General features: G+C 30.2%; 2 protein-coding genes across 2 annotated transcripts; one reads left to right on the forward strand and one right to left on the reverse strand.

Moving 5' to 3' along the window:
* The first annotated feature begins 4,755 nt into the window (after nucleotides 1–4,755).
* Nucleotides 4,756–6,104, forward strand: LOC133671027 (uncharacterized). The gene is made up of 3 exons (XM_062091643.1): nucleotides 4,756–5,216; nucleotides 5,305–5,464; nucleotides 5,767–6,104. The coding sequence occupies exons 1-3, from the start codon at nucleotides 4,980–4,982 to the stop codon at nucleotides 5,856–5,858; spliced, it is 489 nt and encodes a 162-aa protein (XP_061947627.1). The 5' UTR covers nucleotides 4,756–4,979; the 3' UTR covers nucleotides 5,859–6,104.
* Nucleotides 6,105–9,353: 3,249 nt separating this feature from the next.
* Nucleotides 9,354–13,048, reverse strand: LOC133670495 (putative disease resistance protein RGA1). Its single transcript, XM_062090996.1, has one exon. The coding sequence runs from the start codon at nucleotides 12,713–12,715 to the stop codon at nucleotides 9,494–9,496; it is 3,222 nt and encodes a 1,073-aa protein (XP_061946980.1). The 5' UTR covers nucleotides 12,716–13,048; the 3' UTR covers nucleotides 9,354–9,493.
* Nucleotides 13,049–21,215: the final 8,167 nt, after the last annotated feature.

A 21,215-nucleotide genomic window follows, 5' to 3' on the forward strand; every position in this document is an offset into this window, starting at 1 on the left:
AAAGAAGAATTATTGTTGGTGCATTTTGTTCACGGGTGGCGCGTGCAGAGAAGATGATGAAATTGCTCATTCATTAAAGATAGTGTTAGAAAGATGACAACATTTTTTTTTTAATCTTTATACGCTTTGTATTTTATTTTTTTAAGGTTTTTTAAAAAATTATAACTACCTTGGGCATGGGTTGCAGGCTGATAAACGCACTCAGATTTATTTGGGTTATTTTTTTTTTATTCTCAATTTATTTTTATGACATCTTTGTTAGATTGAAATGTATTTTATTTTTAACATGGTCACTCATCTTGATTTCTTTATTTGGTGCATAAGATGTTGTGAGATAGGAGAAAATTATTTGATGTAGCCTAACCGAGTTAATGATGCAGATCCCAACATTTTCTTGTTTTTTTAAATATGTTTGCTGTCTCATGATATTTTTTTTAATGCCAAGATTTTTTTTTTCCAGTTTGGTTCATGTGGTCTCTCGTTCTTGCAACTTACAAGGATAAGTAAAGAAATAAAATAAGATAAGTAAAGAAATAAAATAAAAAAAAATGTTGAGGGTTAAAAATAAAAAAAAACCAAGAAAATAATAAGAAAATAAAAATTAAAAGAATGAGGACTAAATTGAATACAAAAACTATATGAAACAAAATTTTTAGGTATGAAATTAAAAAAAACAACTTCAAAAAGTATTACAAGCAAAACAAATAGTAATCAAAAGAATAAGAACTAAAATTAATAGAAATAAAAACTAGAGGACACAATCAATTTTTGAAAGGACTGACATGAATTTCTAAGTTAAGAAAAAAAAAAGAGGAAAAGAAAAAAAAGCTCATTAGAGCCCAATCACACCTCTACCGTTAACACACATCTCGCCAATACGAAGCGGACAATGCGCCACTCCAAACATCATCGTAGATAACTGATTTTGGTTACCGGACGATCTTGCATGTGCTAACACGTGAGTTGCACACGTCAACAGTTTTTTTATAGTATTTATTTTTTAAAATTACCAAACAGCCCCTAGGTCAACCTAAAAATAAAAATAAAATAAGAAAAATAACAAACCCCCCCTTTGGAACCGTATTTATATATTTTTTTATTTTAAAAACAATTTTGTCACTTCACTATTCTTAAAATTAAAATAAAAAGATACTTAAGTTGTAAAGAGAGGATTCATCACCCTAAATGAATTAATATATATATATCTGTTCTCAAATAGTACTGACTGAGAAATTCTTAATTAAGGTGGAATGAGATTTGAAAAGAGTTCCAAATCTTATTTAAACGATCAATGACTATTATGTAGAGAATAAACATGATTTAACATGACAAACATACTCCATGCTTTAATGTTAAATCAAAATATTATTGATGAAATGATATTAATTACACTGAGAAACTAGTCACTAGAAGGTTAAGTCAAACCACTAATGATTTTTCTAATATTTAGAAAATCAAGACACGTTAATAGATGATACACCTTGTTTTCAAATATAAATTAATTAATTGTTGAATTGATAATGAATTAAATTATTTAATTAATTTATTTTTTTTAATTATAAATTATATTTGGACCAATATATTAGAAACTTAATAGGTCACACACATTAAAAATATTTAAATAGAAATTAAACTAGGATGATTTAATTAAGTATGAGTTGATTAAAATATATTTTAAAAATTAACGACTAGAATATAATTAATACAAGGATTATATTTCTAGATCTCGAAAAATCAAATAAACACTTAATTAAGTTAATTTTTTTTAAAATTAATATATAGATATTAATTAAAGAAACAAAATCAATGTGTAATTTTATGTTGCGAGCGATGTGTATTTAATTAATTTTAAATTTAAAAAGTTTTACGTGAGAAGATGGTTTTTATCGAAATAAAATAAAATGGATAAAAGGCAATCGAGCAAATATTTTTCCACGGCGATCATCCTAGTTTAATTAATTACGTCTTCATAAAGGCTAAAAGGATGTTTATGAGATTGATATTTTAGTTGAGAAACCTCAACCGTTGATTTTCTTATACAAGTTTTGTTTTCAAGTAACAAAAAAAACTTATTACAGTACTAGTAAAACAAGTCTCAATTAAAACAAATAATGAACCAATCATTTTTACACATTTATATCAAGAATAAAACAACAATCAATTTGAGAAACTTATTTAAACAATTACAACAAATTAAAACTACGAACAAATATATATTTTATTCTCATTACAAATTTTGCATATCAACTATTCTCCTAAATCTTTTATAGTAAGTACTTTTACTGATATTAATCTTAGGAATGTGAGCTATCTTAGGCCAGTCCTCTCCTAAATCTTTCTCACACCTTTTCTCCAAATTTGGACAACCCGAAATGGTTAGAGATTGGAGAGAAGTGAGATATCCAATCTGATTTGGCAAAGAAGCTAATCCCTTGCAGTGCGATATGCGTAGAGATCTAATTAATAACTTTAATAGTCATTCATTTCATATAATAATAATAATAATAATGTACTCAAAACTTAGAAGTTATAAAATAAAGATTTTAAATTTTTAAATCTTATATAAAATAATAATTCTTATCAAACAATTTCTTACAATTATAATTATCATATGAGCCACAATAAAAAACTATTGCATCCAGCAGTGGGGCATGATCTCAAGCCCAGCCCAGCTATGAAAAAAACTTAATTTTTTTTAATTTTTTGTATGTTTTATATATTTTTTATTCTATTTTTTTTTATTATGCAAATATTTTCTATATTTTTCATTACACGATCCCATAAATTCTACTTGTTTTTATTGGTGGAGAAACGTGGTGAATAAGTATATTTTTCTAAACTAACCAAAGCTTACCATAAGAATTTTTTCAGCATAATCTTGTTTTAGACAAAAAACTAGGCATGAGACAAATGATCATATTTATACATTCTGAAAAAGCTATACCCATCACTCTTGCATGAACGACGCCGAATGATCTAGTCACCATCAACCTCCAACATCTCACTCAAGCATTAGAAAAAAAAACTAGACATGAGACAAGCTCCATAACTCACATAAAAAAAAATATTTAAGCTTCCATCGCCCAGAAACCTCCCTCCCTCCCTCCCTCATTTTTTATGGTTTAATTCTATAATAAACTTCAAGCTATTATGACAATATTGAATTTATATTTAAACTATTTTTATATCAATTTCATTCCTAAACCATTTTAATTATAATCATTCCTAAATTAGAGTCATCAGATCATATGTTGCTACAATGCAATTTTTCTATGGACAAAATTTATTTTATGGTGCCGGTGGGGTGTCTTTTGGAGTGTTCCTGTAGAAATTTGAAGCAGAATAATGAAGAGACGTATAGAGTGGGAAAAACTTGCAGCAAGGAAAGACAATCTTGCGTATATTTTTTCCCATGTTTATTGCTAAGATTATATGCTAATAATAAATACACAATCATATCTAAACTAGATAACAAATTAGTTATACTTGATGAGTTGTTGCTAATGGTTAGGTTTCAGAGAAAGCCATGGCAGCTCCTCCTTTATGGGTATTGCTTGGAGTATCCGGTTAACCGGAGATAATTTGGTTTTCAATGATATATAACGAAATATGAAGTCCTGCTTCTCTTTAACCCTTCACTGGCTGTCCGCATGGTTACAAAAATTACTGTGAAGAGCATTTCAATCGCTGCATTCACCAAGTTGATTGATTCTCATTTTTTCCTTTGTAGTGGTAGAAGACATCTATAGATGAAGGCAACCATTTCTCTCCATGGATGCTATATATATACTTCATCCAACCAACAAAAGAGAAGTAATATATTTTTCTCTGCATGCATATACAGACAAGGTTCTTCTCTGCAGTGAAGCCAATGTATGGGAGACCTGTGACCCCTGATTTTTTTTTTTTAATTAACATGCGTATTTAAATGCATTTCAATTAATTTCATCTTAGGGACGGTAAAAGTAACGAATATATAAATCTAATATTAGGAGAACTCAAACTCATAACTCATAATTATTAAAATATAAATCTAACTAATTCAATTACCATCAAAATAATTTCTGTTACCCTGACTCTTGTTTACATAGAATGTTGACGGTGCTAGTTCTATCATATGTTTTTATTTTAAAAACAATTCTGTCACTTCACTACTCTTAAAATTAAAATAAAAAAATATTTAAGTTGTGAAAAGAAGATTCATCACCCTAGATAAATTAAAAAATATATATTTTATCTGTTCTCAAATAGTATTGACTGAGAAATTCTTAATTAAGGTAAAAGTAAAGTTGAAATAAGTAAAGACACTGCATGGTTCTCACATTCATAATGGAATCCTTTTTACCATCTTTCCTTAACTCTAGGGTTATATTATTCGACACAGAATGCAGAATCATAAGGCAAGCAAACAAAGCAATAACATCAGTTGCTGCTTCAAATACAAAGGGAAACAAACTGAAAGATATCCATCCTGATGACAGAGATCTTTCTATGGTTCCTTGGACAGACTACTAAAAACAATATTTCATATGAGGGGTTGGTTGATGTTCTCTTGGCATCCGAAGGATGGTGGTTTCTGCAATCATGGAAGTCACAACATATGGATCCATGTTTGAAGCATGCCTTCTGTCCTCAAAGCACCCCTTTCCTTCCTTCTTTGTGTTGCGGCAAACATGAAAGGCAGCCTGCGATTAGCTAGCAACACCCTGTCAATCGCACAAGATGTAATGAAATTAATGCAAGACATCTTTCTCAGTGCTTAACCATTTAGATGATGATTTTTTTTTATTAATATGATAGTATGATTTCTTAACAAAACCTGTTTCAGCTAATAGTGTCCTTGAGGTTTTGTTCTGATCATGTTGGGTTTGGTTAAATGTTGTTTGGCAGCATGATTTTAATTATGTTGATTTGTAGTTCTATGTGCTGAAACTTTTCAGGCAATTTAGTTACGAGTCTTGTGAAATTTTGCAGTACGCATGTTTTGTTTTGACTTGTTTCAATTTATAAGTTTTTTGTTTGCCTTTTCCTTTAAGCAATGGTTTCGTAAAGATTTACTCAATTATAGGCTGGTGGAAGAAGCTGATTTCAGATCCACTACAGAACTGTTTGCTAAGAAAGGTGATGTGAAATCGCTTGATAGTTTCATACCAAAATCTGAAAGTGACTTCTTGGAATATGCAGAACTTATTTCACATAAGCTTCGCTCATTTGAGGTGTGTTGAATTAGCTTTAGTATGTTGATAGTAAAAGGTTGGTGCAGTTTTTGACCTGGCCAAAAAAAAAAAACATTCTCTAATGCAGAAAAGTTACCATTATATCGGTTTACTTAAGGCAATAATGAGACTGTCCATGACTGCCATGAAAGCTGCAGATGCAAAAGAAGTTTCGGCCTCTGTTAGTGCAATTGCAAATGAAAAGATAAAAGCTGAGAAAGAAGCCACCGTTAGCAAAAAGAAGCAAGGTACATGATTCCACTTATTTTTCATACTAAGCATCAGTAAGATTCTTAGACATTTTGAAACTTTATGTTTCTTTTGAGTCATGGATTTTGAAAAGCTAGTTAAATGGAATTCATTGGTTCAGAAAAGGGAAAAATTTTCAGTACTCCTGTTGTACGTGCGCCTTCTGCTAAGATTTCATTACTCTTTTTGAGGAAACCCATATGCAACCACCAGATACTGAATTCTCACCGGTTGTACTGAAGATATTACAATTTAGAATGTTGATGAATATAACACCTTGCTTTTTATTCGTTCCTTGCAGCTGGGAAGAAAAAACAGCTTCATGTTGATAAGCCCGACGATGATTTGGTGGTTAATCCCTATGATGCTCTTGATGATGTTGGTTTTATGTAATCTGTTTTGGTAATAGGCATTACATTGTTGGGCTCATTGCGTTTCATCAGAATCACATTTACACCATGATTGATGAGTGAGTGGATGATGTATACAATGTTGTTAGAAGAAAACTTTGCATTTTTGCCTTTGTTTTCAGCTGTTTAGTTAAAACCCTTGAAAGACAAGGACTGAATGTCTTTATACTCGTTTGTATGGAGGTAAAAGTAAAGTTGAAATAAGTAAAGACACTGCATGGTTCTCACATTCATAATGGAATCCTTTTTACCATCTTTCCTTAACTCTAGGGTTATATTATTCGACACAGAATGCAGAATCATAAGGCAAGCAAACAAAGCAATAACATCAGTTGCTGCTTCAAATACAAAGGGAAACAAACTGAAAGATATCCATCCTGATGACAGAGATCTTTCTATGGTTCCTTGGACAGACTACTAAAAACAATATTTCATATGAGGGGTTGGTTGATGTTCTCTTGGCATCCGAAGGATGGTGGTTTCTGCAATCATGGAAGTCACAACATATGGATCCATGTTTGAAGCATGCCTTCTGTCCTCAAAGCACCCCTTTCCTTCCTTCTTTGTGTTGCGGCAAACATGAAAGGCAGCCTGCGATTAGCTAGCAACACCCTGTCAATCGCACATGATGACTTCATAGCCTATTTCATTTCTCATTGACGTAGTACTGAAAATGTGAAGAATTTTCAAGTACAGGACAAAAATAATAATCAAGAGGGTGGAATAAAGTAGTGTTGCTTCCCATCGACAATTTCTAATTCCATGCCTGATAATAGATATAAAGACTCGATATAGCAGTATAAATTAATATTAAATGATAAAATTAAAAAGAATAATTTTAAAAAAAGTAATATAAAAAAATGCCCCGAATCAATTTGGATTAACTCGATTAACTTATCATCCACAATATAAGATTGGGATAAAAGAAATTATATTTTATTTGAGAACCAATTTTTGATAAAGAAATAAAATGTTGAGGGTTAAAAATAATAATAAAAATAAATAAATCAAAATGATAAGAAAACAGAAATCAAAAGAACGAGGATTAAACTTGAATAAAAAAAATTAAAGGAAATAAAATAATGAGGGAAAAAACAAAAAAAAGGTAAAACAAAAAAAAAACAATCAAAAGAATGAGAATCAAATTGGATACAAAAACTAAATAAAACAAAATGTCTAGGTATGAATTTAAAAAAAAAACTTTAAAAAGTATTGAAAGCAAAACAATTAATAAAAAAAACAAGAATTAAAATGGATAGAATAGAAACTAGAGGACACAATTAATATTTGGAAGGACTGACTTAAATTTCTAAGTTAAGAGAAAAAAAGAGAAAGGAAAAGAAAAAAAAGCTCATTAGAGCTCAATAGCACCTCTACCATTAACACACATCTCGCCAATACGAAGCGGACAATGCGCCACTCCAAACATCATCGTAGATGACTGATTTTGGTCACCGGACAACCTTGCATGTGCTAACACGTGAGTTGCACACGTCAACTTTCCTGTGTTTGTTTGCCATTATAAAAGTTGGTCAACGGAAAACACTTTTCAGTCAAAGGAAAATTTGGTTTGGTTTCAGGAAAGTGTTTCCCTGAAAAATTTGGGCGGAAAACACTTTCCGAAAGTTGTGAAAAATTTAAAAATATCATTATTTTCTAATTATATCAAATTTGATCCTCAAACTTTTGATTACTATATATAATTTGTTTTGAATATTTATTTTTCAATTTCATCTCTTAAAATTTAATCTTTACATTAATTTTGGTCCTTATTTTTATAATTGCTATTTGCTTTTTCCTTATCATTTTTTTATTGAAATTTTTTATCTATCAAATTTGGTCCTCATTCTTTTGATTGTTACTTATTTTATTTGAAATAATTTATGAAATGTTAATTATTATTATTTTAATTTCTTCATCTTTCATTTTTTTAAATTTTTTAGATTTGATCTCTATTATTTTGATTATTTTTTTTTTAGATAATTTATGAAATTATATTTTTTTTTCAATTTCATTCTCATTCAACCTTTTAATTTGTAAGATTTGTTCTTCATTATTTTAATAAACTTGAAAAAAATAAAACATTAATAAGTTATTTTCCAGCTCATTTTCCATGACATAACCAAACATTGGAAAGTGTTTTCCAACTTATTTTCCATTATACTACCAAATATCAGAAAATACTTTCCCGAAATTCATTTAAAAAAAAAACTACTTTCCAGCAAACAAGCGGGGCCTAAAGGGATTCGGAACTTGAATTTCCTTAGCTTTAATTAGTTCACCACCTATCAATTGATGAACAGCACTTTTAAAAATTTATTTTAAAAGCTTTAATTTAATATTTTTTAGTATTTTTTTATTAATTTTATTTGTTAATATAAAAAATATTATTTTAATATATTTTCAAGAAAAAAAAACTTTAAAAAATAATATACACCACAATTTTAACCACCCCAATACCTGAAACTAAATATCTTTTTCAATTAGGTTACTAAAGTGCCCAGCATTCTTTAATTGATTTATTATCCAAAATATAATTTCTGTTTTTTTTTTTATTTTACAGAAATCTTGCCCAAAACAACAACATTTTATTAAATAAAAATTGTATTAAGGATGAAGTTTTTTCCTATTATTTTTTATCCAATAGAAGTTCCATCAAGTTTTACATTATAACCTTTTCTTCAAAAAATAAAAACAAAATAAAATAAAGCTTTTCTAAAACAAATTCAGAATATATCCTCATTAAACTTGCGGCTAGAACTTTTAGAACATGGATGGGTAATGGGTGGCCCACTAGAATCATTTCCTATTGCGAGCTTTCGATCATGTGGCTGAAAAGTTTAAAAAATGATATAAATAATATTTTAAAGTATTATATAATGGTATAAATTTTTTTGTTTAGATAATTATTTAATATTGACTTAATACTTTAATGTTCAAGAATGAGATTTAAATCTCATTATTTTTATTTGCTATTTTAATTAAAAATAATTAATTATAAAAAATATATTTTAAAAAATAATATAAATTATATTTTAAAATTTCATATAACAATTTAAATTTTTAAATTAAAATTTTTTTTTTTTTTACAAACACGCAGTTTTCATTGTGGGGAAAGATCAAAATATATTTCCATGGAAATAAGATAAGTTTCCTTTTGCAATATATTTTTATGTTTTTTTTTCAATTATTGATTTGATGTGATGTGCCCTTTATTTAAGTTAAGGGATTTTGTTAATTGGATTGTAATATTATTTTGAGTTTGAAATCTGTTGAGTTTTTTTTTGTTTGCTGATAAACCCTTATTTGTTCACGGCGATCTTGAATGACAAAACACGCAAAATATTATTAGTTTCAATTAATTACGTCTTCATAAAAGGCTAAAAGGATGTTTATGAGATTTTGATATTTTCTTATACAAGTTTTTGTTTTCAAGTAACAAAAAATACTTAATTGACAAAAAAAAAACAAGTTTCAATTAAAACAAATAATGCACCAATCTTTTTTACACATTTATATATGAACAATCAATTTGAAAAAATTATTTAAACAATCACAACAAATTAAAACTACGAAAAAAATATATTTTATTCTCATTACAAATTTTGCATATCAATTTTAATTGATTCTAATGTTAGGAATGTGAGCTATCTTAGGCCAGTCCTCTCCTAAATCTTTCTCACACCTTTTCTTCAAATTTGGACATCCTGAAATGAATAGAGATTGGAGAGAAGTGAGATGTTGGATACTCTCTGGCAATGAATTCAGCTCTGGACATTTATAAAGCCCCAAATACTCAAGTGCCGTCAGATGCCGCACTCCCTCTGATAGAGATGTGAATTTATCACATCCCATAACAGATAACCTGCGAAGAGAAGATAAGCCACGCAGCCCATCCATTGGCAGACAATTTAATCTTCCACAAAACAATATCTTTAAAACCTCCAAGGAATTGAGGTTACGAAGACCTTCCTCTGGCAAGCTTTCAAGTTTCCCGCAATAAAAAATCTCCAAGCTTTTAAGAGCAGAAAGGTTATCTAATACCCTATTTGACAAAGACTCCAGATCTGGCATCTCCCAAATTTCTAAGCTTTCAAGGAGGGTATGATTTTGCAAAAACCCATCGGGAAGCTCCCTCACATCGTCAATCCCATCAATATGAAGAGAAGTGATGGAAGTGAGATTCCTAACTGACCTCAGTAATGAATCCTTACCTCCCCTAATGTGTACTGATTTGACGGAGGGTATAATTGGTATTTCGTTCAACACACGGCAAAACTCTATCTTCAACTCTCGAAGGCGAGGAAAAGTACACGCAGCCCATTGCTCTAATCCCTCCATCTTCTCAAAAGCCAGCGTCTCCAAAGATGGGAATGGATTCTGCCCATCTCCATCCACATTGCTGTCAATACTCTTCACACCATCCATTCCATGTAATACAAGACTCTTGAGGAACTGCAGTTTCCCCAATGGTGGAAGTTGTTCACAGTGGTCGCAGGCTGATAGCTCCATCTTTACCAGATTTGGTAGCGTCATGTTCAAGTTCATCATCCAATTAGGAAATCTTGAACCTCCGTATCCCCATATCTTCAACTTCTTCAGATTTGAATGAGGCTGAAGCCCTTCAAGGACCTCCTCGTTATTTTCTTGAATAACACTCTTTCTTTGTTGTGGTGCTCCATTCCCATGCCAAGATAAAGTCAGTGATAAAAGAGCTGTCTTCAACTTCAAATTGGCACTTTTGGCATCTTTTAAATTCTTAACATTTACAAGATCTGCGATACTCAATTCACCAGCAAGATTATTCAGCCTTTCCAGCTCACTTATGCCACGACCATTCTCCCCGCCCACAATGAACAGGGTAAGTTTTCGCAGGCATATCAATTGCCCCATTCCAGCAGGCATATATCGAAGTGAACCACAACCCGTGACGTCAAGATAGACAAGACTTTTCATGTGCTTCATACCTTCTGGTAATTGGATGAGTTCTCTGCAATATCTCAAATCTAGTGTCTGGAGGTTTTGGAGTGAGGTTATACTTTCAGGCAGTGTTTTGAACTCGGAGCCTGATACATCTAGATACCTTAGATGTTTCAAATCACAAATTGACTTCGGAAAATTCTCCACCCGGACATTTATTAATCTCAAGGTTCGATGTTTTCGACTAGGAAACTTTCCCCATTCAATCCGAAGAGCATCAATCCTCAAAAGAAGTGAGCGAAGTGATAGGACCTTAAGAACTTCAGAAGACGAAGCTCCTGATTTGTTATAAAAAGCTACATGACGGGCAGTTTTAGGAATTTCCAACTGCCCATCGCCTCCTGTACTCATATAGCATTCTTGTACTGCAATGGATTGTGCAAGATCATGCATAAGATCATGCATTTTACATGTTATGTTGCCAAATCCATCATCCTCGACCTCTTGCAGAAATGACCTTCCCACTAGTTCATTGAATATCTCAATACCCATGACGTGCAAATCCATTTCTCTTCTGCAAGAAATAAAGCCATTTGCCATCCACAAAGCAATCAGCTTCTCCCTCCTCATCACCTCATCTTTTGGAAATATAGCGCAATACGCAAAGCATTGCTTCAAATGTGGTGATAGATTAGTGTAACTCAACCTCAAAGCAGGTAAGATCTCGTTTGCTTCTTCTCTTAGATCCCAAATCTCACTTTCTTTGACAGCTATCCACTGATCTTCACTTTCTTTTAACCGCATTAGGTTCCCTAGTGCCTTTATAGCTAAAGGAACACCACCACACTTCTTCACTATTGATACTCCAATGGCTTCCAGGCGTGCCCGCTCCTCTTTCCTTCTCATCCCGAATGCAAGCTTTTGAAACAACTGCCAAGAATCTTCTTCAGACAATCTCCCCATGTGCTTGACAAAAGCTGCTGCCATTCTAAGAGCAACCATCTCAATACGCGTAGTTACTATGACAGCACTACCTTTAGCTCCACACCTTAATACCTCCTTCAATTTATTCCACCTATCACCATAATCATCCCACACATCATCCAATACAAGCAAAAACTTCTTTCCATTTAACTTCTGTTGGAGGCGTTGTTGCAAGGGATCCAATTCTTGAAGACCACAAGGGGCACCATCAATGGACTCTATGATGGCTCTTGTTAATCTTATTAGATCGAAATCAGTAGATACACACACCCAGATCCTCAAACCGAATTGTTGTTTAACACTTTCTTCATTGAAGACCAGTTGAACAAGTGTTGTTTTACCCATCCCCCCCATCCCCCTTATAGCATGAATAGGGAGATCACCTGAAGTAGTGAGCAGCACGTTGATTAGTTCCTCTTTCTCCTTGCCTCTTCCATAAATTTCTGATTCATTCACCGAAGACCAAGTCTGACGCTGAACAAAACTATCTGTTTCCATCTCCACGGCCCCCCCTGTTAGGTGGAAATTCTGTCTCTCCTTGGCAATGGCATCTAGTTTTTCTCTAACATTCTTCAATTTATGAGCCATCCTTTGTCGAAAAACTAGTGGATTATGACCAAAAGAAAAGAAGGATCTTACTCGATTTTTGAGATCTCTTCGCTGCAGAAGCCACTGAGCTTCAATTGCAAAGTCATCCAGTACATCATCAACAACATAAGCTGCATCCTTGAGGTCGCTGAGCCACACCTTGATAGGCTCACTCTTCCACTGCTTCTCCTCTGCATCTTGCAGCACAGCTTGAATGGTTCTGAACGTGCGCTTGAGATTTTCAAGCTCGGTCGTTAGGCCCCCAGCAAGTCCAAGCTCTTGAAGAATTGGGGAATTCAAGTTCCCCATGATTGTACTCGCGAGAGCAGAAAGAATTGCATCAGCCATAGCTTGTTTTGGAATGGAAAAGAAGAAGTAGAAAAGGTGCAAGGAAAACTAAAAGCAGGGGAGGTGAGAAAGAAATGGCAAGTAAATATTGAGAAGACTGAGCAGTATGAGATGAAAAATGGAAAAGGCAAACAGCAGTCTCTGATTATATTGATTAGGCTCCACACGGTGCAGGGTTGACTTGGCTATGCCTATAATAGTATAATAAAGCAATTGAAGTTTCAGAGAAGGAACATAGCTGTGATTTCAAGCAACTTTTGTCAATTATTGCATGCCTTTTCCTGTTTGAAACCTGGACCTACTGAGAATCCTTCCTATATCTGTAACAGAAACGTGATCAACGCTTTTGGCTGTGAATTCTCAAGGGTATTTTTCTTTTCAATATATTCTCCATTAGCTAGACAGACACAGTGCAAAAAGTTTTTGATAAATGTGTTTTAATCCTCGGTTAGAGTTAATTTATTCTTAATGACAGTAGAATGACATCATAATCACAACTAATCTCAAAAACTTATTCGAAACAAACATTAAAAAAAAAAGGTGATAGAAGAGAATTATTCGAACAAGCACGATCATGAACTCCAGCACTTGTCCCGACCTCGATCCAAACCATAATTACACGGTTGCCCGTATTATGTTTTTAATAGCAAAGTTGATGAGGTCATTCACTTATCTAAACACTATTATAAATGGAAAATGATTCGAACATATCATGTTTTTATTGGCTGTCATTCACTTTATATTTTCTAGAAAAAAAATTACTTGGAAGCTAAATCATAGTCAATTTTATAGGTCTAAAAACAATTTAAATAACAACAGGTAAAAATATAACTTCACAAAAAAAATCAAGACAATATTATTTTTTAAATAGTAAGATATTAATATATTGGATCTACTTGGATTTACTCAAATCTATTTGAATTTCCTCGAATCAACTCAGGTTATCCTGTCAAATCTCCAATTCATGTCATAAGACCCTGATAACCCTGTAGAAGTAAATAAAAAAAATCATTAAACTTATTTTTCAATTAATTCAATATTGAATAATGAAATTAAAAAAAAATCAATTAGAAAAATAGGTCGAGTAAACCCGGGTTAACTAGCAAAAACTTAGTCATGAGACCGACATAACCACAAAATATTTTTTAAAAATACAAAATAAAAAGTTGAGTAAATTCGTGTTAACTTGTCAGAACCTAGATCACAAAACTAAGATAACTTCATAGAAAATAAATTAAAATAAACTATGAAGTCCAATACCTATTAAACTCAATATTAGAGGATGAAATTACAAAAAAATAAAAATAAAATAAAAAATTATTAGAATCAAATTGTAAAAAGTCAAAGCATTTCAATGTTCATTGCAATAGTGAAATGCTAAAATCTTTTAGTAAACTTGAGGACCAAATTATAAAAAGCTAAGACATTTCACATTTCAATGTTTATTGCTATAATAAAATATCAAATTTTTTTAATATATGTTAATAATAATTATTAAATGGGTGTAACACAAACTTATCCCTTGCATTTTAAACAAAATTATAACTCAAATATTTAAAATGTTACCTTTATTTTTATAATCAACACTATAATTTATTGGTTCTTTTATGGTATGATGTTTTTAGTTTACTAACAAATATTTAAAATGTTTTTGGATCCCCATTTTATCCCTTTGTCTCATCACCTATATAATTTTATTGTGTTGTCTTCTCTAACGATAGAAAATAATAGGATAAAATACAAAAATCATTTTAAATAAAGATATTTTTTCGGCAATAATATGTATATACACAACTTTTTTAACATGTTTTTATATTTAAAAAAAATTATAAATAAAAACATATTTTAATAGTTCCAGGTAATTTTTTTATGCACAGTGGACGTTAGGTATGTAATAATAGGATCAAATATAAAAATCATTTTAAATAAAGATATTTTTATGCACAGTGGACGTCAGGTATGTAAACTGGTAATTTGAACCTATATTTGCCGATGTTAGCTGGTTTTTTTGTCATTCTAACTGTTGAAACAAGTCGTGGACTTTCTCAGGCTTCTTATTGGTTTGATCCCATCTCAGGAACTTATTTGAAAGTATGGTTATACTGTATTTCAAATAGTTTCTTGTATTAAATTTTTCGTGCTAAAATATATATTAATAATATTTTTTTATTTTTTTAAAATTATTTTTAATATTAATATATCAAAATAATTTAAAAACACTAAAAATATATTAATTTGAAGTTAATAAAAAAATAAAATAAATTTAAATTTTTTTAAAAATACTTTTAAAATACAGAAATAAACAGCCCACCTAATTCAATTATACATAATTTATTTGTTTAAAAATCAAACGATGAAATTAAAATTTAAAAACTATATGTATATATAATTTAAAACATGCTATTATAGGAAACCCTCATGTTACTCTCCAACTTGTATATCCATTCTCAATTGCATTTAAAACCTATGAATTTTTTCAATTAGGTTCCAAACATTTCAAAATATTCTCAATTAGTGTTTTTTTTTTTTTTGTCAACGTTGTCGGTATTTTTGTCAAATCTTCTCAAAACCGATGTCTGTTTTAGAGCATAAATATACATATTGGATATAAAAAATGTGAATACTCATAAAAAACAGTTCCTCTATTTTTAAAAGATAAATTAATTAATCTTTTTTAAAATAAAATAAAATACCTAGTTCATTGACCAGGTTACTTTTTTTATAATATTTATTTATTCATTTCCTTTCTTTTATTTTTTTTTAAAAATAAAAAACGTAAATGAACAGAAAGGACTAAATAATTCATTTTTTAAAAAAATAACTAATTAATTCATTTATCAAAACTAAGAGGACTTAGTTTTATAATTTAGAACACAGGGATGCATTGGAAACCTTGGACTCCAAGGGTGAGTCATCTCCACGTGACTTATAATCAGACTCGTATTCAATGTTTTTGGATCCGGTATTGCAACCAAGTTCATTTAAAATTAAGTCATGTAAGTTTAATATTATTATTAATATTATAAATATTATTTTTGGATCAAGCGTTGCAGCTAGACTCAAGGCTTTTGGGTATATCTTTACAGAAAGACCTAACACTCTTAGATCTTAGCTTCTTTTGATATTTTTTATGCAAGAAAAAAAAATTAACCCATAGCGTATGACTTTTTTTTTCCTTTCTAAGCCTTTTATTGTGAACTGCACGGTGCAGTCCACTGTGAAAAAACTTATGTCTTTAGTTTAATTTTTTTTTCTATAGTTTCTTAATATTAAATTTTTTTCTATTTAATTATTAGGCTGTCATGACACGGATCCCAGGTTTAATGGTTTAACCCAGTTGATTCAGATTTTTTTTCTTTTTCTTCAATAGTTTTTTTCTTCCTGTAAGTTTTTTTCTCTTTGCTTTTTTCTTTTTAATTAATTTTTTTAATTTAGTTCATTAATATTAAATTTTTTTTTCTATTTAGTTATCATACTTTCATGATACGAATCTCAGGTTTGACGGGTTAACCTGATTTGACGAGTTAACTCAGCTGATTCAGATTTTTTTTTCTTTTTTCTTATTAGTTTTTTTTTTCCGATTTCATCTTTTAATATTCTATGCAGTCCACAGTGAAAAGGATGATGCTTTTAGTTGTTTTTTTTGCTTTTTTATTTTCTTTTTATGCCTTTCACCGTGGACTGCACAGTGCAGTCCACGGTGAAAAGGCTGATGCCTTCTTTTTTTTTTTAATTAATTTTTTTTAGTTTGTTGATATTAAATGTTTTTCTATTTAGTTATCAAATTTTCATGACACGGATCTTAGGTTTGACTGGTTAACCCAATTAATTTAGATTATTTTTTCTTTTTCTTCATTAGTTTTTTTCTTCTTATAAGTTTTTTTTTTCTGTTATTTTTTCTTTTGAATTAATATTTTTTTATTTAATTTAGTTCATTAATATGATTTTTTTCTATTTAGTTATTGGTTAATGCCTTTTTTTCTATTTAGTTATCTTAGGTTTGGCTAATTGAAGAATTTTTTTTTCTTTTTGTTTTTATGCCTTTGACTATGGATTGCACAGTGCAATCCACAGTGAAAAGGCTGATGCGTTTTGTTTGTCTTTTTTTTCCTTTTTAAGTAATTTTTTCGTTTAATTTTAGTTTGTTAATGTTCAATTTTTTCCTATTCAGTTATCAAACTTTCATGACACGGATTCCGGGTTTGACGGGTTAACCTGGTTTGACGGGTTAGCCCAATTAATTCTGGGTAACCCGTCAATTTTTTTTTCTATTTAATTATCAAACTTTCACGACACAAATCCAAAGTTTGACGAGTTAACCTGCTTTGAAGAGTTAACTCAATTAATTCATAATTTTTTTTGTTTTCTTTATTAATTTTTTTCTTTCTGCTGGTTTTTTTCTTTGTTTTTTTCTATTTAATTAATCTATTTAATTATCACACTTTTATGACACGACCTTGCAGTCAGACCTACATCCAAGGCTATTGGATCTGGTATTGCAACCAAACCCACTTAAACTTGGGTCATGCAAGTTTAATGTTATTATTAATATTATAAATATTACTTTTAGGTCAGACGTTGAAGCCAAACTCAAGACTCTTGGGTATAACTTTGTAGAAAGACCTAAGACTTTTAAATCTTAGTTTTTTTATATATTTTTTATGTAAAAAAATGACCCCAGTATCACGCGTGTCATGTAACTAGTATAATTTAAAACATGCTATTATAGGAAACCCTCATGGTACTCTCCAACTTGTATATCCATTCTCAATTACATTTAAAACCTATGAATTTTTTCAATTAGGTTCCAAACATTTCAAAATATTCTCAATTAGTGTTTTTTTTTTTTTTTGTCAACGTTGTCGGTATTTTTGTCAAATCTTCTCAAAACCGATGTCTGTTTTAGAGCATAAATATACATATTGGATATAAAAAATGTGAATACTCATAAAAAACAGTTCCTCTATTTTTAAAAGATAAATTAATTAATCTTTTTTTTTAAAAAAATAAAATACCTAGTTCATTGACCAGGTTACTTTTTTTATAATATTTATTTATTCATTTCCTTTCTTCTATTTTTTTAAAAATAAAAAACGTAAATGAACAGAAAGGACTAAATAATTTATTTTTTTTTAAAAATAACTAATTAATTCATTTCTCAAAACTAAAAAGACTTAGTTTTATAATTTAGACCACAGGGATGAAGTGGAAACCTTGGACTCCAAGGGTGAGTCATCTCCGCGTGACTATTGAGGATTAGGACAGGATTGAGGATGAGGATGAATATTGGAAGTGACCTTACCTGCAACACGTGGTCGTATGGTCTTTCAATTTCAGTGGACACATGGGTCCCACAAAACCAACATCATTTTATTTCACTTTCCCCTGTGCCTTGTGGAGAGAGAAAGAAAACTGACCAAGTCTTCTTCCCCCCTCTCTCCAGGACAGGAAGCGGGACCCATTCTCAAATACCCAACCCAATCCTAGCCGTTGATTGTTTGTTTTCTGGATTCCTACTCTATCTATCTAGCTATCTACCAGATGTAGCTGGATTTAGCTGTTACAAACTGTAACAGTCATATTCCACCCGCTTGAGTTGAGCTTGAGCTATCTACCTAGCTAAGCCGTCGAGCAGTAATATTCAAGCCGACTTGAAATATTAGCCGCCATTACGATTTCCGTCACCAGTCTAACATCTAATTAATAACTTTAATAGTCATTCATTTCATATAATAATAATAATAATAATGTACTCAAAACTTAGAAGTTATAAAATAAAGATTTTAAATTTTTAAATCTTATATAAAATAATAATTCTTATCAAACAATTTCTTACAATTATAATTATCATATGAGCCACAATAAAAAACTATTGCATCCAGCAGTGGGGCATGATCTCAAGCCCAGCCCAGCTATGAAAAAAACTTAATTTTTTTTAATTTTTTGTATGTTTTATATATTTTTTATTCTATTTTTTTTTATTATGCAAATATTTTCTATATTTTTCATTACACGATCCCATAAATTCTACTTGTTTTTATTGGTGGAGAAACGTGGTGAATAAGTATATTTTTCTAAACTAACCAAAGCTTACCATAAGAATTTTTTCAGCATAATCTTGTTTTAGACAAAAAACTAGGCATGAGACAAATGATCATATTTATACATTCTGAAAAAGCTATACCCATCACTCTTGCATGAACGACGCCGAATGATCTAGTCACCATCAACCTCCAACATCTCACTCAAGCATTAGAAAAAAAAACTAGACATGAGACAAGCTCCATAACTCACATAAAAAAAAATATTTAAGCTTCCATCGCCCAGAAACCTCCCTCCCTCCCTCCCTCATTTTTTATGGTTTAATTCTATAATAAACTTCAAGCTATTATGACAATATTGAATTTATATTTAAACTATTTTTATATCAATTTCATTCCTAAACCATTTTAATTATAATCATTCCTAAATTAGAGTCATCAGATCATATGTTGCTACAATGCAATTTTTCTATGGACAAAATTTATTTTATGGTGCCGGTGGGGTGTCTTTTGGAGTGTTCCTGTAGAAATTTGAAGCAGAATAATGAAGAGACGTATAGAGTGGGAAAAACTTGCAGCAAGGAAAGACAATCTTGCGTATATTTTTTCCCATGTTTATTGCTAAGATTATATGCTAATAATAAATACACAATCATATCTAAACTAGATAACAAATTAGTTATACTTGATGAGTTGTTGCTAATGGTTAGGTTTCAGAGAAAGCCATGGCAGCTCCTCCTTTATGGGTATTGCTTGGAGTATCCGGTTAACCGGAGATAATTTGGTTTTCAATGATATATAACGAAATATGAAGTCCTGCTTCTCTTTAACCCTTCACTGGCTGTCCGCATGGTTACAAAAATTACTGTGAAGAGCATTTCAATCGCTGCATTCACCAAGTTGATTGATTCTCATTTTTTCCTTTGTAGTGGTAGAAGACATCTATAGATGAAGGCAACCATTTCTCTCCATGGATGCTATATATATACTTCATCCAACCAACAAAAGAGAAGTAATATATTTTTCTCTGCATGCATATACAGACAAGGTTCTTCTCTGCAGTGAAGCCAATGTATGGGAGACCTGTGACCCCTGATTTTTTTTTTTTAATTAACATGCGTATTTAAATGCATTTCAATTAATTTCATCTTAGGGACTGTAAAAATAACGAATATATAAATCTAATATTAAGAGAATTCAAACTCATAACTCATAATTATTAAAATATAAATCTAAAATCTAACTAATTCAATTACCATCAAAATAATCAAAATAATTTCTATTACCCTGACTCTTGTTTACATACAATGCCGACGGTGCTAGTTCTATCATATGTTTTTATTTTAAAAACAATTCTATCACTTCACTACTCTTAAAATTAAAATAAAAAAATACTTAAGTTGTAAAAAGAGGATTCATTACCCTAGATAAATTAAAAAATATATATTTTATCTGTTATCAAATAGTATTGACTGAGAAATTCTTAATTAAGGTGGAATAAGATTTGAGATGAGTTCCAAATCTTATTTAAACAATCAATGACTATCATGTAGAGAATAAACATGATTTAACATGACAAACATACTCCATGCTTTAATGTAAAATCAAAACATTATTGATAAAATGATATTAATGACACTGAGAAACTAGTTACTAGAAGGTTAAGTTAAACCACTAATGATTTTTTTAATATTTAAAAAATCAAGACATGTTAATAGATGATACATCTTGTTTTCAAATATAAATTAATCAATTGTTGAATTGATAATAAATTAAATTATTTATTTTATTTAATTTTATTTAATTATAATTTATATTTGGACCAATATATTAGAAACTTAATAGGTCACATACATTAAAATTTTTTAGGTAAAAATTAAACTGAGATAATTTAATTAAATATGACTTGATTAAAATATATTTTAAAAATTAATGACCAGAATATATTTAATATAAAGAATTATATTTTTATGGTGCGATTGATGTGTATTTAATTTTGAGTTTAAAAAGTTTTACGTGAGAAGATTGTTTTTATCGAAATAAAATAAATTGGATAAAAGGCAATCGAGCGAATATTTTTCCACGTGAAGCGCACAGCTAGCGATCTTGAATGACAGAACACGCAAATCCAAACATTTTCAATTCCTGGAGATTTACGCCGGGAGGCAGTAGTAATTAGTGATACAAACAAGCAAATTAAGTACATATATATTACCAATTGATTCAGAATTAAGTAACATTACTTCTCGATCCAATACTCAATCAATCAGCACCTCTTGTTTAAATATTATTAGTTTCAATTAATTAAGTAAAATTACGTCTTCATAAAGGATGTTTATGAGATTGATATTTTAGTTGAGAAACCTCAACAGTTGATTTTCTTATTCAAGTTTTGTTTTCAAGTAACAAAAAATACTTATTACAGTACTAGTAAAACAAGTTTCAATTAAAACGAATAA

Source organism: Populus nigra, chromosome 13 (genome assembly GCF_951802175.1).
Source record: "Populus nigra chromosome 13, ddPopNigr1.1, whole genome shotgun sequence".
Taxonomy (NCBI): domain Eukaryota; kingdom Viridiplantae; phylum Streptophyta; class Magnoliopsida; order Malpighiales; family Salicaceae; genus Populus; species Populus nigra.

Bases quoted from the DNA above. Each gene is read 5' to 3' on its own strand.
- LOC133671027 (XM_062091643.1), top strand. From the start codon at position 4,980: ATGTTTTGTTTTGACTTGTTTCAATTTATAAGTTTTTTGTTTGCCTTT. The intron at 5,217-5,304 runs GTGTGTTGAATT...TCTCTAATGCAG, and splicing joins ATAAGCTTCGCTCATTTGAG to AAAAGTTACCATTATATCGG. The intron at 5,465-5,766 runs GTACATGATTCC...CGTTCCTTGCAG, and splicing joins CGTTAGCAAAAAGAAGCAAG to CTGGGAAGAAAAAACAGCTT.
- LOC133670495 (XM_062090996.1), bottom strand. From the start codon at position 12,715: ATGGCTGATGCAATTCTTTCTGCTCTCGCGAGTACAATCATGGGGAAC.